Here is a 19611-nt window from a genome sequence, read left to right as displayed (position 1 = left end):
AAAATAAAATAGAAAGAAAGTGTGTCAGGATATAGTGCGATGTATGACACAATACGCATGCAATTTTTTCCAGATCATTTTCACACTTCATCCCTATACAAATCTAATATTTTCCTATTTTTCTTTAATACCAATCCCATATGCTATTCATATCTGCACTCAGTCCGCTTAGGAGGTTATTGTGTCCTAGCATATGTCTTGCTTCTTTTAGTTTTCGTATTTTTCAGTGGCGTTCTCTGTCTATTAACAACAAACAAAATGAGGACAAATATCCGTCAAATGTAAATAACATTAATACTATACATAATTCCTCGTTTCTTAAATATACAACTGCAAGACGTACGTATTGGTAACCTTCAGGAACATGCATAAATGTTTAAGCAAATCTGTGTTATGTTGCAGATTATTTGCTACAACTATATTACTGCTTTAGCAACTCAGGGCGTCATCTGTCTCAAATGCAATGGAATGTTGGATTATAGCAAAACATTGTCATCCTGTTCAAACATTTGAAGGGAATATTTGTCATTTCTTTAAATTTCCAAATCGAAATATTTAGTAAGTTGTACTTTCTCAGTGAAGAACAAAAAAAGAAGAAAAAAATTACGTTGTGTCATAATTACAAAATTATAAAATTAATTCATTATTGTTGCAAAAATACGATTTATTTATTCATGCATGACCGATATAACCACAGCAGCAGGAAGGAACAGTGATTGAAGTTTCATCTGTAAAGAGAAGTGAAAACTCACGTTATTCACGCATATCGAAAATAGGGTAAAATTTGATCCTTTCACTCGCAAGATAGTTACTAAGAAGAAAAAAAAAATCGGATTTTTTGCGCCAGTGTACTTCCATTTTCTTTTCCCAGTGAAAATCGTGAAGATGGAAATATGAATGAGAGTGGGAGCGAAATATTCGCAGCTTCCATCTCACCCCATCCCGTTTTCCGTATCAAAGATAGGTTTTGTAGCATATTAGGAGGTCGCCGAAATACATTGAATAAAAAAAAAAAAATTCTATGATACCGGGATACGGGGGAGGGAGTCCGGTTTCCCACCTACCCCTTTTTTCCAAACAAATATAAAGAGTTTGAAGTATATTAGAAGGTCAGTGTACTTGATTCCACGCAAAAATCCGAGTTTTTAAAAAAATATTTATTGAAAATCCCACAGGTGAAAAAAAATTAAATAATACCGAAAATAGTGTGATTTCACTTATATAAACATTTTCTGTATATAATCTAAAAAGATAAGTTGGGTGATTCTCCATGAAAATTTATAAGGTCTCCAAAAAATTGCGAAAATGCCCGAGATATATTGATTTCAAGACCAGGTTATATAAGTTTGTTTTCTTCACATTTGTTAATCTTAAATGTTCAGTCCCCTGGAAAATATCTTCGATATTGACTTCAACAATATGATGTATTTTTAAATATATGCAGATAATATGAAAATGAATTGAGAATTGTTATTCGAAATTCGTAGTTCATGTATAGTAATAATATTGAAGTATTATTTTACATATTGTTAATACTACTGTTAATACTATTATGATATTAATTAAAATAATTATAAACATGTAATATAGTTGCATTCTAACGATATTCTGTGTATAATTCAAGATGTTACTGACGACAGATATGCAAAACTAGATTATGTCCATAATTGGAATTTATATCAATTGTAAATCAGTAAAATTATTTCATTAATAATTCAGTTACAATGAAATAAACGTACCTCATGTGGGTCACTCGTGCCGTCAATTGGCTGAAATGCATAATGAATAGTGAATGAATAAAATGTACTAATATTTCATGTCCCTTAGTAAATAAATTCTTACTAAATTGTACGCGGGTTACCCAAATTGGGCCATAAACGTTTTTGCTATAACACCTCACCTGCATTAGATTGTGATGTTATGTTTCGAATACCTAATGTACATGCCGCAAATAAATAGCATAATTTATTTAATTTCCACTTCCAACTATTTCTATTTTTGTTGAAATACTATTAATTGCTTCTATTGCAAAACAAAATCTCAACCTTTTTCATAAATTCCCTTGTGTATGAAATGGAATGAATTACGGTATGGAATATTGTTTATTAATATCATTTTTTTTTATGTAATTGCCTCCCATAATGTTATGAGAGTAACAAATATCTTACCTTGCAATTACGACTGCTTTCGTATATTGTATAACAGAATAGACTTTCTCCACGAAAGCATCTCATAAATTTCCTGTATGCGCTGAAATACAAATTTATCCTGAAGTTTAGGAGATGAAAATTAAAAGTTCAAATCGAATTTATCATTATATTTAAATATCAGAAAACATGTGTGATTAACTTTATTTTTCCTATTCCTAGTGTTTGTTAGAAACTACAAATTTGATCACAAGTATGAATGTATGCTGAGAGATTTTTCTTCGCAACCATGTGACTGGATATGAATCTTGTTGTAAAAACATTAATAATTAAATATATATCTACCGTCTGGTGGAAGAATCAGTTACATTTGTTTTCAGTGCTAATTTGAATAAGATATAATGTTGAGTATTGATTGATATTAAGCCCCTGAGCAAATGGATTTCTATATCTTAGAAAAACATATCCTGTAGAAGCGCGCTTGCTCTCATTAAATACAACGTTGCACTTAATATATATATATATATCCCCCTTTCTTAGCTCTCCTGAAATAAGAATTTCTAACTTCCGGTCAGCCATTGTTATGATCGGCCATTATTATGATTGACCGTTGACTGAACACTATTCAATTTTTTTCCTCCGTGTTTTTCTCCTTGTCTCCGTATTCTTTCTGTTGAAGAGCGTAGCTCGAAACGTCAAAGACTTTCCGTATTCCCGAGCGTCATACTAATATATACTTTTGTTATTTACACCACCTGTCCTCGTCTGTTGTTATTATTTGTATATTCTCCCATATATATATATATATATATATATATATATATATATATATATACTAGCAGAGCAACCCGGGGTTGCCCGGGAATGAAATTGTTGCTTATATACTGGAAGGAAAAAAGAAAAAATATGCTGTATAGAAATCTGAGGACATTCTGTAGATGGACTCTCAGATGAATGATGACGGGGCACCTCTCATGAATTGGAAAATTGAAGATGCGCCAAAAAGCCTCATTGGTACTTGGACACTTTTACGAAAATTAAAATGTGGCTTAAATGAAAAAAATGATTTACGTGAATATCCTCACAAGAGTAATTGAAATAAATTGCGATTGTGGAACCCCTCACGCACGCACGAAAGCACACACGCACGCGCACGCATACACACAGAGTATCACACATCAGATGAAATGGAAGAGTGTGTGTGTGTGTGCGTGTGTATGAGAGAGAGAGAGAGAGAGAGAGAGAGAGAGAGAGTAAATCTATACTATATATAAAACAGAGATGTGTGTGTAATCGACTTCACCTAATGCTTCCATACTTGTGATGCGTAAATAATTTGACCTCGGATAAATGTTAGGCTCTTCATTTGATCTTTTTAATCTCTAATTAAAAATAAATATTGCTTTATATATTATTTATTTTTAATTAGAGATAAAAAAATCAAATGAAGAGCCTAAGATTTATCCGAGGTCAAATTATTTATGTATCACAAGTATGGAAGTAAATAGTGAAGCCGTTTTCACGTGAAAAGCGATTACACACACACCTCCGTTTTATATATAGTATAGATATACAAGTGCAGAAGTGCCTATGGCTTCGGTTCTTCTACTTTCCAATAATGGGAGGGAGCAGACATTAGGGACAAGAATGCCATGATCCAGGCGGGAATGCCATACCAGGAGGACGAAAGACGATGAAGGGCCGTGGGGCTGGTATATCAGTGTGACTGGACTAAATGGGAGGTCCTAAGAGGACGTTCACATACCTACATACATACATATATATATATATATATATACTCACACACTTATATACATATACAAATAAAATAGTTTCTTTACACTATATGAATATAACATGTAGTAAAATAATACTACATACTTGCAATCGTTTTTCCTCTCTGTATAAAGGTTAAATATCCATTCGCAATTCCTAACTGCGAGATCATCGCAATCCTGTGAGAGAACGGAACCTAGAAAATGAACATCATTACGTAGTATAAATTTTACTTTATGGAGGGTAACTTTTAAACATTTTATAGTAATTAAATCCCTCGTCTGATGATTTTCAAACGATGCTACGTCTAAAGGCGCACTCAGTAACTAGACTGGTGGCACGATAGAGCTTGAAACAAGCAAAAATGAATTTCAATATGCATTTTATGCATAATACAACACCGAATAAATGTTGGTTCATATGCCAACGAGACAAAACTTGTCACTACGATTCCTGGCCACATCATGCATAACAACAATAGTCGTTAACACGAGGTTTCTCACAACTCAACATTTGGAATTCATGAACTACAGCTGCATTACGAGCACATACTACATATATATATGCCTACAAATCACACATGTGTATATGTGTATATAAATATGTGTGTGTCTGTGTAAGAACAAAGTGATGGCTAGTAACAAATTGTTAAATACGTATATACAAAAAATATTACATTTATATATACATGTTAATTGTAACGGATAGGCAAATATATAGGTGCATATACAAATGATTGATAATGGAGATGTACTGAAAGTTATTGACAAATATATATGTAAAGAAAAGATGATCGCATAGCAACTTACCAAAGAAGAGAACTAAAATAAATGCAGGAAGTTTCATTTCGGTCTTTGCCATTCAGCTACTTTGAATATGAATAAAGATATAACAGTGTTATAGAGGTGTTTTACCTTAATTAAAAACGATGTAACACATGGTGCACCGCAGGATGTTGAATATCATGGTATGTTGGAACAAGGTGAAACATTGTATTCTAACTGTTCCTACACGTCATTTCATAACCATACAGAACAAAGGGAATAATTTTATGATAAAGAAATTGTTTCTCACCAAACTTATTAAACATCACGAAGTAGGAGACAAGATCGAAGAAAAGAAACAGCCTGCTGTACTTTTTCAGAAGTGCCGATGGAAATCCTACAGGGAGGGACGCATGTTGACACTCACACAGACTGAGTTCCATAGTGAATCCTCATCACATGTCAATTAGTCGCAATTTCATGGCATGCTGCTGCCATCCAACGTTGTACCACCAACAATAATGTGATTTCTCTAAGACATCCCCAGTATTCTCTCAAGTCTATTTACACATTTCTCAATGCACACAGTTGTTACGACTGTCCTCCCGCATTTCATACTTCCATCGTAGATGGGTAGATTTAATAATCATACTACTGCAACTACTACTACTACTACTACTACTACTACTACTACTACTACTACTACTACTACTACCACTGCTGCTGCTGCTGCTACTACTACTACTACTACTAATGATAGTAATACTAATAATAATAACAATAATACTAATAATGATGATAATAATAGTAACAATAATAATAATAATGATGTGGCAGGCAGTTTTGACTCACCCTGTATATACATACATACACACATACACATATACATGCAAACATGAATAGACACATACATGCATACATAAATACATGCAAACATGAATATATATACGCATATATATATATATATATATATATATATATATATATATATATATATATGTGTGTGTGTGTCTGTGTGTGTGTGTGCGTGTATGTATCTAAACACACAAGCACATACATATATATGCATATACATACACACATACTTATGGGTGCTTGTGTGTACGTGTGTGTATCTGCGCAGTTATGCACCATGTGCGTTAGTATTTTTACATCTCTAACACCTGTTTCAAACCACCAGTCCTATAAACTGAAGATTGGCCATAAAACGTCATTTCTCAAGTATGAATTTAAATATTATATTCTATCCATGCTGGTGATCTTAAAAGTTTGTTAGTGTGGAACAAATAAAAAATGTCCCCCGGGCGTTTAATTTTGTCCACATTTATGACACTTTTACAGACATACTTTTCTAATACTTCCATTATAAATATAAAATGAGGCCGTCAGAACATTATTGTAGAATGTTCTTTATTTAAATTTCCATTAGTTATATAACTTCACGTGCAACAAAGAAATCAGACTGAGAGTTCAGCTTGAAAGAGTATAGAATACAAAACATATTCATATTGCCAGATACAGGTTCTTCCAGCAGCCATCCTCGTAACCCAGGGTAACACAACCTCCCCCAGGCATTTTACGTAAGCCTCTGTGTTGAGTCTGTGACCGTGTGAGAAGATGAATAGAAGCATACTGTTACTATCACTAGTGATCACTACAAACCCAATGAAGTTACTGGATGTTTGATTATTATCACGCTCTGTACATGCTTTGGGAAAACGGCAAGTTCACAGATTGACACTCATACACTCTGAAATATTTGTATTGAAGCTTCCAGCGCCTATGCCAGACAGTACAGCATATCGGTTCCATATTCCTTGCCGAGTGAATTGCGTCATGGTGCTGTGTTTCTGAACCTAATATATTTGTAGTAGACAAAATAAAAAATAATGAATGCACATGAGCGAAATCAAAAGTGTAATATGTCAACAATCTGCCCCTCACATGCTGTGTATGTATGTATGCGTATGCATGAATGTACATATATGTACATATATATGATAGAATGTGTCTATATATACATATATTTATATAAAAATGAATATATGTATATACCATACTTACATATACACATTTCTGGCTTTCGTATTTCCTTTTTTGTGACAGTCCTTAGACATACCTCTGGTATACATTACACTGCGTAGCACGTCTATTGTGCTGTGGTAGCGATTGTTATATTCTCCTTACATATGACTAGAAATTGAAACTATTTAATATTTCTTTGGCAACTTGCTTTTCCTGTACTCATTTGCACCACATAGAATCCTTGTCACTATATGCCTATAATACTCCCCCACTATTCCGGCTCATGTTTCAAAATGCACATATTGGCAAACCTAAGGGACATGCATAAATGCTTAAGCAAGTCTATGGTATTGAACAGCATTTTTGCTTTAACTATTATCCCGCTTCAGCAAATCAGCGCTGAATTTCTCTCTGAAATGTAATGAAATGTTGGTTAGTTGCAAATCATTGTTGTTCGGTTCAAACAATCACAGTTTGAAGGAAATATTAGTCTTTTCCTTAAATTTACATATAGAAACAAATAGGAAGTAGCACTGACCAAAGAAAAAAAAAAGAAAAATTACATGGTGTCATAATTACAAAATAACGAAATCAGTACATTATTGCAAAATACTCTTTATTTAGTCACGCATGACCGATGTAAACACAATAGCTGGAAGGAACAGTGGTTGAAGTTTTATCTGTAAAGAGAATTGAAAACTATGGTTATTCATGCATATTGAAAATAGTGTGATTTGACGTATATAAAAATGTTCTCTATATAGTTTACAATGCATTACTGCATGTTATTTTGTACCAAGGTTAGTTAAGTTAGTCTTGGTGAAAAGTGGCAAGAAACCTAAGAAAAAACAAAAAAAAAACGGAGAAAAGGTCGATATATCTCAATTTCAAGACCAGTTTATATTTGTTGAGCTGATAAAGATACGGTTGATGAAATGTTTTTATCAACGATGTGTCATTCTGCCCTAGCTCCCCATTGAAGGAAGCAGTGCTGGCTACTCGGTGAAACACTTTCAGGCTGAGGTGAATCCAGCTGGATTCCCCTATAAATGTTGTTTTTTTTATCACATTTGGCAGAGAAGCTATCACATAGATTTTCTTGATCTTGAATCTTCAGTCCCCTGGAATATATCTTCGATATTTACTTCGACTGTATGATCAATTATTTAAGGTATTAGGAATAATAAGCAACTTATATAAGAATTGTTAATATATTAGAATTGTAATGATATGCTGTGTATAATTCAAGATGTCACTGTGAACGAGCTCAAGACTAATATGAAAAAAATGATGCTATCGAGAAACGAGATTTATATAAAACATAATTCAGTAAAAACAGTTCATTAACAGTTCAGTAACAATTAAATCAACGTACCTCCCGTCGGTTGCTAGAGTTATGCATCTGAAAGTACAGTGCGAAAGTATAATGAATAGTGAATGAACAAAACATAGTTGCATTTAATGTTACGTTATAAATATATTCCTAATAATCTGTATACAACCTCCTTCGATCAACGCGCAGTATATAGTGTAATCAGTGTGAAAAGAAAGAAGGCAATATCCTTGCTTTGGCTGAGTGTGGCAGTCAAAACTCTTGCATTACGGTATGGAATATTTACGTTATCGTATATTGCTTATTACTTTCATTATTTGCTGCAATTGTCTTCCACAAAATTACGGGAATGACAAACATCTTACCTTGCAAGAAAGCAGTTTGTGAAATTGAGTGTAACAGTAATCATCCTCTCCTTTAAAGCAGTTCATAAACTCTTTACGTGTCCTGGAATACAAATTTGTCTTAATTCAGAAGTTAAAACGTTAATGTTCAAATCGCCCTCATCATTATATTGAGGCACCATAACAATCGTATTTAAATTTATCTTTTCTCCTTCTAGTGTGTGTTAAAAACTACAAATTTAAGAGGAGATTTATGTCATAAACTCGCCGCTGGATCTGAATAATTGTGTACAAATATTAGGAATAAAATATCTACCTAAAGCCGTTTGAAGAATCCATTGAATTGGTTTTCAGTCCTAATTTGAGTACAAAGATATAATTTTAAGTAGGATATAATATCAAGTCCCTGAGAAATGAATTTCTACATATCGTTAAAAATCACTGCTGTAGGAGCATGCGAGCTCCGATTAAATAAATTGTAGTACTCGATACATTTAACATTTCTCCCAGTCTTCACATGTTATTTATCAACACACTTTGTTCCATGTAACTGATCTCAATTTTATAACAGCATTCATTTATTTTACAATATCTAGATTTAATCGTTTGTAAACTCTTACTCTTTTGAATAAATACATACATGCATACATACATGTAAATATATATATATATATATATATATATATATATATATATATATATACTTATATCCATAAATATATATATATAAAGGGTGAAGGGTGACCCGCTCCAGGCATGGAAAACTATGGGATAGCAACTCATTTCTATAGCTGAATGAACTTGAGCAACGTGACATAAAGTGTCTTGCTCAAGAAAACAAGACGCAGCCCTGCCCGGGAATCGTACTCACAACCTCACGATCGCAAGTGCGATGCTCTAACCACTGAGCCATGCGCCCTCACACACACACATGTATGTATATATACCTACATACATATATATGTGTGTATAAGTGTGTGTGTGCGCGCGCAAACATATATACATATAGAAAAAAGTGTGAAAATATATATGAATGTGAAACATTGCAATCTAATAATACATACTTGCAGTGGGACCTATTCGTCAAATATGCAATGTAATCCATTTTACATACACTAAGTGCGAGTTCCATGCACGTATCTGAGACAACGGAACCTAGAAAATGAATACATTAGGTCTTTCATATTTCGTAGTGTAGATTTCAGATTATCAAAAATCATTATGCAAATAGTATTACGAAGAGATTCTCTAAAATATTTTATAGAAATTAAGTCCCTCGTCTGATTATGCCCGCCATGGCTACCTCTGAAATCGCACTCAGAGGTGGAAGCAACCAAAGTTGAATTTTAGTTTAGATTTCTTGTCTAAAGAGAATTAGAATTGGTCCATAGAGGATTCTTGGTATTAAAGTTCGAGGCAAAGCAGATGCCATTAAGAGAAGGTTTCCCACTCCTTAGATTTTGGAATTCCTGAAGTGGGGCCACATTTCGAGGACATACTCCACATATAGTACATTCACACACACACACACACACGCACACACACACACACACACACACACAGACATACACACAAATACAGATTCATCCAATAAATCCACATACATAAAATATATATATAGGTCTATGTATACATGCACATAACATACGCGAGCGCACAGGGAGATACATAGCAACAAAAGGATGGACAGTGATAAATAGCTAAATATGTAAATACGAAGACTATAAATTCACATTTACCTGGTAATTTTTCAAGTGTAGGCAAATACATAGGTACATATACGCATACGTGATAAGAGAAATATACGGAAAATTATTGACAAGTGAATATGTAAGGAAAAAAAATCATCGACGCTTAGCAACTTACCAAATAAGAGAAGACAAATAAACACAGAAGTATTCATTTCGGTGTTGTCGTTTCAGCTTCAATGAATATAACTAATGATATAACAATGTCTGAGAGGTGCTTTATCTTAATGAAACACAATGTAACATATGTTGCACTTCACGATATTAAATACCGTGATATGTTTGGACAAGCTGAAATATTATATGCTAACCAACTGTTCCTACGCATTATCTTTCACCCGACAAATGTAACTTCTCGAATGAGTAGACAATATAAAAGAAAAGAAAAACCCTACTGTACTTTTGCAGAGAATCCGATCGGAAACATACTCAAATGCACACACGCTGATTTACGAAATGCTCCCTCATATACACACATAAGATCTCACACTTGCAATGCTCGAAATATGCAACAGTAATTCTTTATACGTTAACTTTTGTGATTGAGGTTTTTTTTTAGATGTTGCTGTCCATATAAATGCGTTCAGTGCCATCTGAAACACCCATTAAGGCATATGCAGTGTCGTTATTTCATTGCGAATAAGACAGTGCAGAATATTAAATTTCATTTTGAGTGTATGCCTTACACTTCCTTTCACGATAAACTTTTAACTTGGGGCCACTTAAACTCGAAGTACTGTTATAAGTGAACATCATGCGCGTTGACCGCTATAAGCTTCAAGCTTATAAAATTCTGTTATTATTATTTACAGTATTGTAAAAATCGGCACCGCTTAACGAAGCCATTCTCAGCCAAAAGGCACACGATACTTTGTTTACAAAAACAACTACGAACAAATTATATTTGTGAAATCTGATCGAAATATGTCAGTGTAACGATTCTTAAACCGATTTGTCTAAATTATTAGTATTTACTGTCCTAATTATTGCTTATCTGATCTACGAACTGAAACGCTATAACAACATAAAAATCCAATTAAAATTCAATGCTCTTCCTTAGCAGTAGTGACAATATCTTGAAGAATTCACGTTGTAAGTGAGTAAGAAATATGATTTTGTATTGTTATATATAATCAAGATTGTCCTGATCAAAAACCGTCTTCGTAGAGTTCTATGAAATATTAAAAAGAGCGACGTACATCTCACAAGTGAAAAGCTTGCGTTGAGACTGTTGTATTATGGACTTTTCTTTCTCTGGTTTACAAAACGGGACGTAAAATTCCATCTGTGAAAGTAGTTTAATGTCAGTCTCTTCTCAAACAACAAGCAGCATAAATTAAAACAGGAGAACAGTAAGACCGTGTTTCTAAGAAAAGATTGAACCTGTGTTTGAAACCCCTAATACAATTTTGTTCTTAAACTATGTATAAATACTTACCAAATGAGAGACGAAGAGTTAACTCTGAAAAATGTATTATCTTGTCTCATCGAATTCTGTGCATTATCATACAACCGACCGCCAGATGTCTTATTTTAAACATTGAACCTTATGTAACATATGCTGCATCATATTTATTAGATAATGACATTTGTATTTGCATTTTCTACACGGTAATGCAGTAAATACTGATCAATGAGACTTCACATCATTTGCTTGTAATACAGAAGAATGGAAGGTATGTTGCTAGAGAGGAAGTGTTTTGTTTTTATCGTTGTATGTAACTCGGCCGATATATGACAGTTAATAAACTGTAATATCTCCGTATGCATCAATTTCATTGAGATGCCACTCGTAAACATATACACATATACGCTCCTTAGATGTATAATCATTCATCCATTAATTCTTTTACAATTTCCATCTCAGTTTTATGTTCATACACCGATGACGCAACTGAAACTTATTCCAGCTTAATTTTTGTGCTGGATTAATTTTTGCTCTCTCCACACAAATTAGTACAGCATTTTTACACTCCATCATTGAGTCTCTTGTTGTGACGTTAGTTCGTCTGTTATCGCAGGCAGAACTGTATCGCCGAACTACTTTTAATCATCGAAGCACCCCCAGTTAATAGACAGAACAGTAACAAAGCTAGCTCTACAGTGTATCACAGGTTAAGTAGTTGCACTGAAAAATGGCAAAATGTGAAATATATATTTGTATCAACAGTTTCTTATCTAAAAATTAATTACGGTTTCGGTACCTGCACATTATCATTCATTCCGCTTGTGTTGTGTATACATGCACACACACACACACACAAACACACACACACACACACACACACATACACACACACACACACACCCACACACACACACATATATACATATACATATACACACTAATTGAGTCAAGTGTATCGTTCAATTCTTGTTAGTTTTGACATGTATGACTTCCAAATTCGGAGATAATTGACACCTAATTTGTGTTCTATGTTCATGATATACGATCCAGATTTAATAGATTTCAAAAGTGTCCAGTAACAACCAGTAATAGAAAAATGTAATGACTTAGCTTGAAAGGGGACGCTACTTTTTACTTACCCTGTATATACATACATACATGCATGCATACGTACATACATACATACACACACACACATACATACATACATACATACATACATATATTTGCGTGTGCATTTATGCACCATGTGCTTTAGTATTTAAAAATGACTTAAAGCTGTTTCACACCTCTATCAGATACTATCGTGTAAATATTGGCTATAAATTATCATGTCTAAAGCATAAATTTCAACATTATATTCTGTCTGTGTTGGGGATTCTCTTAGTTTAAGAAAGTGTGGAACAAATAAAAAGTAAGCTTATATTTGCTATTTGTGAAGATAAACAACTTTAGATCACCAATAATAACTATAAACGAAGGCAGTACAGGTATTGTATTATACTCTTTATTTAATAATATATTATTAATGTAACTACAATTGCAACGAAGAAAACCGACCGAAATTTCATCTGTAAAGGGAAAAGAAAAAAATTATTCATATATATAGTGTATGTATTTTGATGAGATGCATAGTAGAATTTGCCGTCACATGGTTTTGCATGAATTACCTGTTTCCCACATAGATGAGTACGGTATTTCTAGAAGAATACCTATAGAGAACACAATAGGACTGGTTGAAATGTCGATCTTTTCAACTATTCAAGTTCGTTGTTTTTCAGATACAAAAGTAGAAATGTTTATTTGACAACTAAACAAGATACAACAGGTGGGGTTCCTGTGTAGATGAAAGCTAATCCACACTTTGGTAACTAACAAATGTAAACGGTATAGTGTAAGACCATTTGCCTTGAACTGACCGTTGAAATCCTTTGCCAACTTTAAAGGAAAAGCTTCAACTCTGCTTGGATAGACCCTGATCTTACTTTCCTGGACAATAAATATCCGATATTCCGATTCAGCTCGATGCTATATTAACAAACTAATTAACAAATATATACATAAATAAAAAACACACACACATATATTTATATATATATATATATATATATATATATATATATATATATATATATATATATATATATATATATATATATATATATATATATATATATTGCAGTTGCGGAGAGTTAAGGATTTCGTTTTAAATGACTCAATTGTAACACAAGGGGTGAATGCCTTCTAACAAAGAAAACAATATCTTTTCTGCTACAATCTTGACAATTTGTTTAATTTATTTTAACGTGTGTTTAATGTAGACCTCATGTAACATATATTCGGTGACATAGTCTTTACATTAATAAAGAAAACAAAGTCGAAAAGTCTATCTATTTAATATAATTTGGGAATTTCAATTGCGTTGAGTAAACCGAAGATATAAATATTAGAGCTTGAGGTTTTTAATACATATATATGTATTATATACCGAAATTAGCAAGTGATATATGGCAAGCAACAGTACACTATGTAATGTATTAGTCTACTCAATGTAAATGTTATTAAGAAGTTATTCAGAAATATGAAATTTTCTAACATATCACCGTTACAATGATATTCTGTGTATGGCTACAATAACTATGTAATATTACGTCTAAAAAGAATTTGTATAATACAGTGAAACGGTTTTATAGGAGTGTTGCAATGAAATTATATACCTTCTCTCGGCTACTGGAGTCTCTTCCGGGCTGAAATTACAATGCGAATAAAATGTGAAAATTAATCAACGCAGTGAGGCTGGATTGAATCTAGCTTCATAAATCAAATCTGGGATATTCAATAAAAATTAGTAATTCAATGTATTTTTCCATTGAACCCTTTTCGGATATATATCATAATATCTGTAATTCAAATTTGCATTTTTTGCTTCAGTTATCTTTTTATAAAATTTGTAGCATGTGTCACTGTTATGACAGTGTGTCAACTTATGCGTATTCGCTACCTTTTCTGGCCAGCTGAACATGAGCTTGTCTGACCAGCAACACCATGTGCTTGTGATTTCCCATGTACAATATTACCGTTTCAGCAATGTTCGTATTGAATATTGTTGTTCATATAAAAGTATATTAGCAAAATTCATATTTAATATATCCAATGCAACTGAACAAAATATTTCCATATTAAATTCCAGAGTTTTCACTGATTGTAGAAATAATAAGAAAGCTTTCATAACCATAATCATTCTTATCTTTTGAACAAAGTCAATATCAATTATATATAAATTCGAATGAATTTTTCAATCAAATAGCCATAAACATTTCCCTTGATTTAAATATGTATTATTAATATGAAAAAATCTTACCGAGCACACGAGATGTTCACTAAAAATAGTATGACACATGGAAGAATGTTTCCCCAAGCATTTTAAATATTTGGTGTATGCCCTGAAAGAAATCAATTTTGGAACTTTACATAAAATTAAATGCTGAGTTTCCATAAACTTTTACCTTTATATGTAATCAAATCAACTTTGAAGGAATATATATTTCCAGGTTCTAGTGGTTGTTACATATGTAAATTGTGCCGCACCTGTAACTACATGTTAATGAGTTTTTGCTTCCTAATTACGTCTGAATTATTGTCTCATAGTAAAGCATCTTAGAAATAAAATATCTGATTCGAACTCTTGGTTGGAATGAAATTTATTGTTCATTGGAAAATAAACTGTCCATGCTTTGTCATCACCGACAACAACTCTGTACTACATAACAAACAGCACTCATTGGTGCATAAGATACGTAACCGTGAACAGGATGCATTAGGTACTTATCGCAATCGTCACCATTTCTCTCTCTCTCTCTCTCTCTCTCTCTCTTTCTCTGTCTCTCTCTCTTTCTCTGTCTTTCTCTCTTTCTCTGTCTCTCTGTCTCTCTCTCTTTCTCTGTCTCTCTCTCTCTTTCTCTCTCTCTCTCTCTCTCACACACACACATAGATATAGATATATTCGTACATACATACTGACCAAAATATATTTATTTATTTTTCTATTTGTTTACACAACTCTATATGGATTTGTTCACTTGTTAATCCAATGTTCATTACGGCCACATATTATGATGAACTACATCTACCAACATTCTCATGGATCTCCGTGCCCACACAAACTGCCGTTGGACACCTTCTATTTTACCTTTCTGCTTGCTTGTACTCTGTGTAAGCTGGACCTATTAATTTAAATACCTCTACATCTATACTTGAAACTCCATCCTCTGAAAATCTCATCCCATTGCTATCACTCATTTTACATGTATACATATATACATATTTTTTATTTGATACCAAAACTATTATATTTAATATACTTAAGATTTATAATTTCCATGTAAATAAAAAAAAAATAGTAGTTGCCTAATAATACATACAGGCATCTAGGGTCAAATTTTCTATAAGCGTCAAATTCTTTCTTGCATTTAGTTCTTGAGACTTCAGGACAACTTGCTGAAATCGCAGCCCCTAAAATTTGGATATTTGTGATTTTTATTATTCACTTATCGAAATAGAAACGCGCATCACATTATGGAGTAAAACGTGTAATGTATTTTATAGTAATTCAATACCACAAAGGTATAATCCGAACTAGATTCTTTTATATTTACACACACACACACAAACACACACACACACACACACATACACCCACACACACACACACACACACACACACACATACATATATATATATATATATATATATATATATATATATATATAGCGAGAGACAGAGGGAGAGAGAGCGAAATAGTGTGGGGGAGAGAGAGAGAGAGAATGGTTATATGCACATCTCAGTTCAATTGGTAGACAAATATACATGTGTACAATATGAAAAGAACTAACATGCAATATTAAGACTGCACAACGAAATACACTGAAGTTTATCATATTAATTTGTAAGGAAATGACTATGTTATTGTTACTCACCAAACAAGAGGACAAATGTAAACACAGAAAGATTCATCTTTGTTTTGTCATTTACACTTCGATGAAATATGACACAACAGTCTTCTGTATGCCCTGATTTAAATATGTAAGCAATGTAACATATGTCGCGCCCAGAATTTAAATATCATGAGTGCATATGCTATAGGAATTATTTTTCTCCGCCACATGCTTGTAAAAAAGAAGAATATGAATAAATATTACTAAAGAGAAAGTGAGTTTCACTCCCAACACAGGTAACCTGACGTTTTATGAAAAAATCGTATGCATTACATTTATAGAGAACGCGCTCGATAATTTAGACAGCCACACATATACACTCACATGTCGTTTTATTCTCTTAGTTTCGAGCCTAAAGCTTCAGCTGATACAGTGATTGTGCAATTAATACTGTTGCTGGTATGCAATTAGAGATTGAAGTAGTTCGATGTATTTATGTTTAAGAATGAGTGCGGCACAATCGGACCAACTTATTGAGCCACTTTACGAGATGTTGCTTCGTTTAGAATCGCACGCAGTTAAGTATCTATGTGTATATTGAAAACATTTATATCTCTCTGGTGTAGGTTTCACAATCGTAGTTTATATATATATATTTGAATGTTTGTTTGTATGTCAGAAGTTCCCCTTCGAGGTACAAACTTAGTCAATTTCGCCCAGTCATACCTTCCTTCACTCGCGTGCCATCGATGTTGTCTCAGGAAAGGGCAAAGTATGATACATCTTGAATCAAGTGACGTCACAACGCATTTCTACAGCTGTGTGAAGTAGATCAACGTGAAATAAGTGTCTTCCACAAGAACATATGACAATGCCCGGTCAAGGAATGGAATTCTGTACCTCAGATTTGTGAGCCCGGCGTTGTAAACATTCAGCCATGCTAATTCACATAAACACACGCACGCAAACACTCAGGCTTAGAGACACACACACAAAGACACACACACACACACACACACACACACACACACACACACATACACACACACACACACACGCACAGTCACATACACACATGGACATGCTATGTACCGCAGTACTTTTTTTAATGTTTATAATTGATATATACACTCCTTTTCCTTTTCGTATTCAATGTTATTTTCAAAAGAATTTCATGTCGCCGATATTGGTCGTTTTCAGAAGTGTGATATACACACACACATACATACACACATAAACAGACACAGGCACACACACAAACACACACACACACACACACACGCAAACACACAAATAATTACTAGCTTTGGTTGTTTAATTCTATCCATATTCATGACATATATCAGGCATACAGTTATAGAGAATTGCAAAAACAAATTATGGTAGTCAGATCAGTATTGTATCAAGTTCTTTATTCATATATACATTAAGAGTGCAACCACAAGAGCAAGAAAGAAGACTGGATGAAAGATCATCTGTAAAGAGAACAGAAGTCAAACTTTATTCATATATACAGAAAGTAGTTTGATGAAATGCATACATGAATCTTCCCATTTATGATTTTGTATGAATCATCGGTTAAAGCGGCTACGTAGCAGAATCGTTAGCACGCCTGGCGAAATACTTAGCGATATTTTGTCTGCCGCAACGTCCTCAGTTCAAGTTCCGCCGAGGTTGACTTTGCCTTTCATATTTTCGCAGTGGATAAATTAACTATAAGTGGAACAGTGGGGTCGATGAAATCGACCATCGCGCTTCCCGAAATTTCAGGCCTTGTGCCTATAGTTGAAATCATTATTTCCTCAAGATGATAACAGGCACGAAACAGCTGGGCACATCTGCCCGAAAAATACACATTTAATACACTATTGAAGATTTCTCATTTTTTTTTTTTGACAGAAACGAATTTGCCCACCTATAATTTTGCATGAATTAGCTCATGTTATCATTTCACACGCAACTAAGTGTGGTATTTCCGTATTGGAATCTGATATCACATACACACACAACACACACACATACACAGACATACAAGCATTGCACACACAGGCACATACACATATATAATAGAGAGAGAGAGAGAGGGAGGGAGAGAGAGGGACATTGGAATTAGCAGTTAACACATTGCAGTTTCTTTAATTACTAGCCTACATAATGTAAGTATTGTTAAGGAGTTAAGCCAATAAAAAATATGAGACTGTCTAATATATCAACATTACCCTGATATTCTGTGTATGTCTACAATAATTATGTAATTATAAATCTGTCGTAAAAAGGAATTTATAAAGTGAATATTGCAGTAAAACCTTTTAAATAGAAATGTTACAATGAAATCATATACCTTCTGATTACCGGAGGAAATTACTGGCTGAAATTGCAATGCAAAATAGATGTTAAGATAAATGAACGAATCTGAAGTGAATCTACTTTCATAAAAATGGTCGTAATTAGCAGAACTAACAATTTTCAATAAATGTTGGTGATTCAATGTATTTTTCTAGTGAATCAATTTCGGATATGCACCATAATGTCTGTAAATCAAATTTACATTTTATACTTCCTAATGAAATTATTAGATAGTGTCACTGTTATGACAGTGTATCAACAGATATGTATACGCTACCTGGTCTGCCAAGCTAAAATATGCCAAGCGATAACATGAACTTGTGATTTCCGACATACAATCTTACCGGTTGTGGTAATGGTCTTCAGGCATTTTGTTATTGATATAAAAGTATATTGGCAAAATCCTATTTAATGTGTCCGATGCAACTGAACAAAATATTTCCAGATTTATTTCCAGTGATCTCCTTGATTGACGAAGCAATAATAAAGCTTTCATTACCATAATAAATCTTAACTTTTGTAGAAAATCAATTCCAGTCATATCTAAATTCGTATGGATTTCTCTATCAAATATACATAATTATAACTTCCATTGGTATAAAATTCTGCTATTAAAACTATGACAAAATATATCTGACAATTGGACCGTATTGTGCCAGAACAATTTCATGACAGCCTGGGGCATTTCTGTGTGCGCATGCAAGATAATATCTGTACACCTTGGAAAGAAATTATTTTTGAAAATAGAAGAGGCATATACGCATATACATAAACTTAGGCTTACG

At 33.3% G+C, this 19611-nt stretch overlaps 2 protein-coding genes and 3 long non-coding RNA genes across 9 annotated transcripts in view; 2 read left to right on the top strand and 3 right to left on the bottom strand.

The window, feature by feature from the left end:
- Window positions 1-567: 567 nt before the first annotated feature.
- On the bottom strand, window positions 568-5622 carry LOC149132100 (uncharacterized). 2 transcript variants are annotated; one of them, XM_089366271.1, is made up of 5 exons: window positions 4733-5622; window positions 4029-4119; window positions 2169-2250; window positions 1740-1769; window positions 568-728 (listed from the first exon to the last, which is right to left on the bottom strand). In XM_089366271.1, the coding sequence occupies exons 1-5, from the start codon at window positions 4782-4784 to the stop codon at window positions 669-671; spliced, it is 315 nt and encodes a 104-aa protein (XP_089222397.1). In that variant the 5' UTR covers window positions 4785-5622; the 3' UTR covers window positions 568-668. The 2 variants fall into 2 exon arrangements, with proteins under 2 accessions (XP_089222397.1, XP_089222396.1); XM_089366270.1 differs by having other exon boundaries at window positions 4998-5622.
- A 1685-nt stretch (window positions 5623-7307) lies between these two features.
- LOC149132099 (uncharacterized) lies at window positions 7308-11829 on the bottom strand. 3 transcript variants are annotated; one of them, XR_016245101.1, is made up of 6 exons: window positions 11576-11829; window positions 9454-9544; window positions 8706-8745; window positions 8411-8492; window positions 8088-8114; window positions 7308-7392 (listed from the first exon to the last, which is right to left on the bottom strand). It is a non-coding gene; the product is annotated as an uncharacterized LOC149132099 (long non-coding RNA). The 3 variants fall into 3 exon arrangements; XR_016245099.1 differs by lacking the exons at window positions 8706-8745; window positions 11576-11829 and adding an exon at window positions 10256-10480; XR_016245100.1 differs by lacking the exons at window positions 8706-8745; window positions 9454-9544 and having other exon boundaries at window positions 11576-11827.
- Window positions 11196-19611, top strand: part of LOC128249942 (uncharacterized) — a 57779-nt gene continuing 49363 nt past the window's right edge. Inside the window, exon 1 of the mRNA XM_052974582.2 lies at window positions 11196-11813. Within this exon, the coding sequence (XP_052830542.1) occupies window positions 11807-11813 (7 nt within the window). The 5' untranslated portion in view covers window positions 11196-11806. The remainder of the gene's footprint in view (window positions 11814-19611) is intronic.
- Window positions 12837-19611, top strand: part of LOC128249950 (uncharacterized) — a 14442-nt gene continuing 7667 nt past the window's right edge. The window contains exon 1 of the long non-coding RNA XR_008266095.2: window positions 12837-13035. This is a non-coding gene — a long non-coding RNA (uncharacterized LOC128249950). The remainder of the gene's footprint in view (window positions 13036-19611) is intronic.
- Window positions 13031-19611, bottom strand: part of LOC149132098 (uncharacterized) — a 7754-nt gene continuing 1173 nt past the window's right edge. The window contains exons 2-6 of one of the 2 annotated variants that reach the window (XR_016245098.1): window positions 16523-16711; window positions 15967-16057; window positions 14907-14988; window positions 14263-14292; window positions 13031-13116 (exon numbers count right to left, since the gene is read on the bottom strand). This is a non-coding gene — a long non-coding RNA (uncharacterized LOC149132098). Of the gene's footprint in view, window positions 13117-14262; window positions 14293-14906; window positions 14989-15966; window positions 16058-16522; window positions 17184-19611 lie in introns of those variants that run through there. The other variant, XR_016245097.1, reaches the window with a different exon arrangement.

This window comes from Octopus bimaculoides, chromosome 18, assembly GCF_046866305.1.
Source record: "Octopus bimaculoides isolate indiv1 chromosome 18, ASM4686630v1, whole genome shotgun sequence".
Taxonomy (NCBI): Eukaryota; Metazoa; Mollusca; class Cephalopoda; order Octopoda; family Octopodidae; genus Octopus; species Octopus bimaculoides.
Note: the sequence above shows the minus strand (reverse complement) of the source record. Positions and strands in the feature narration are given on the sequence as shown.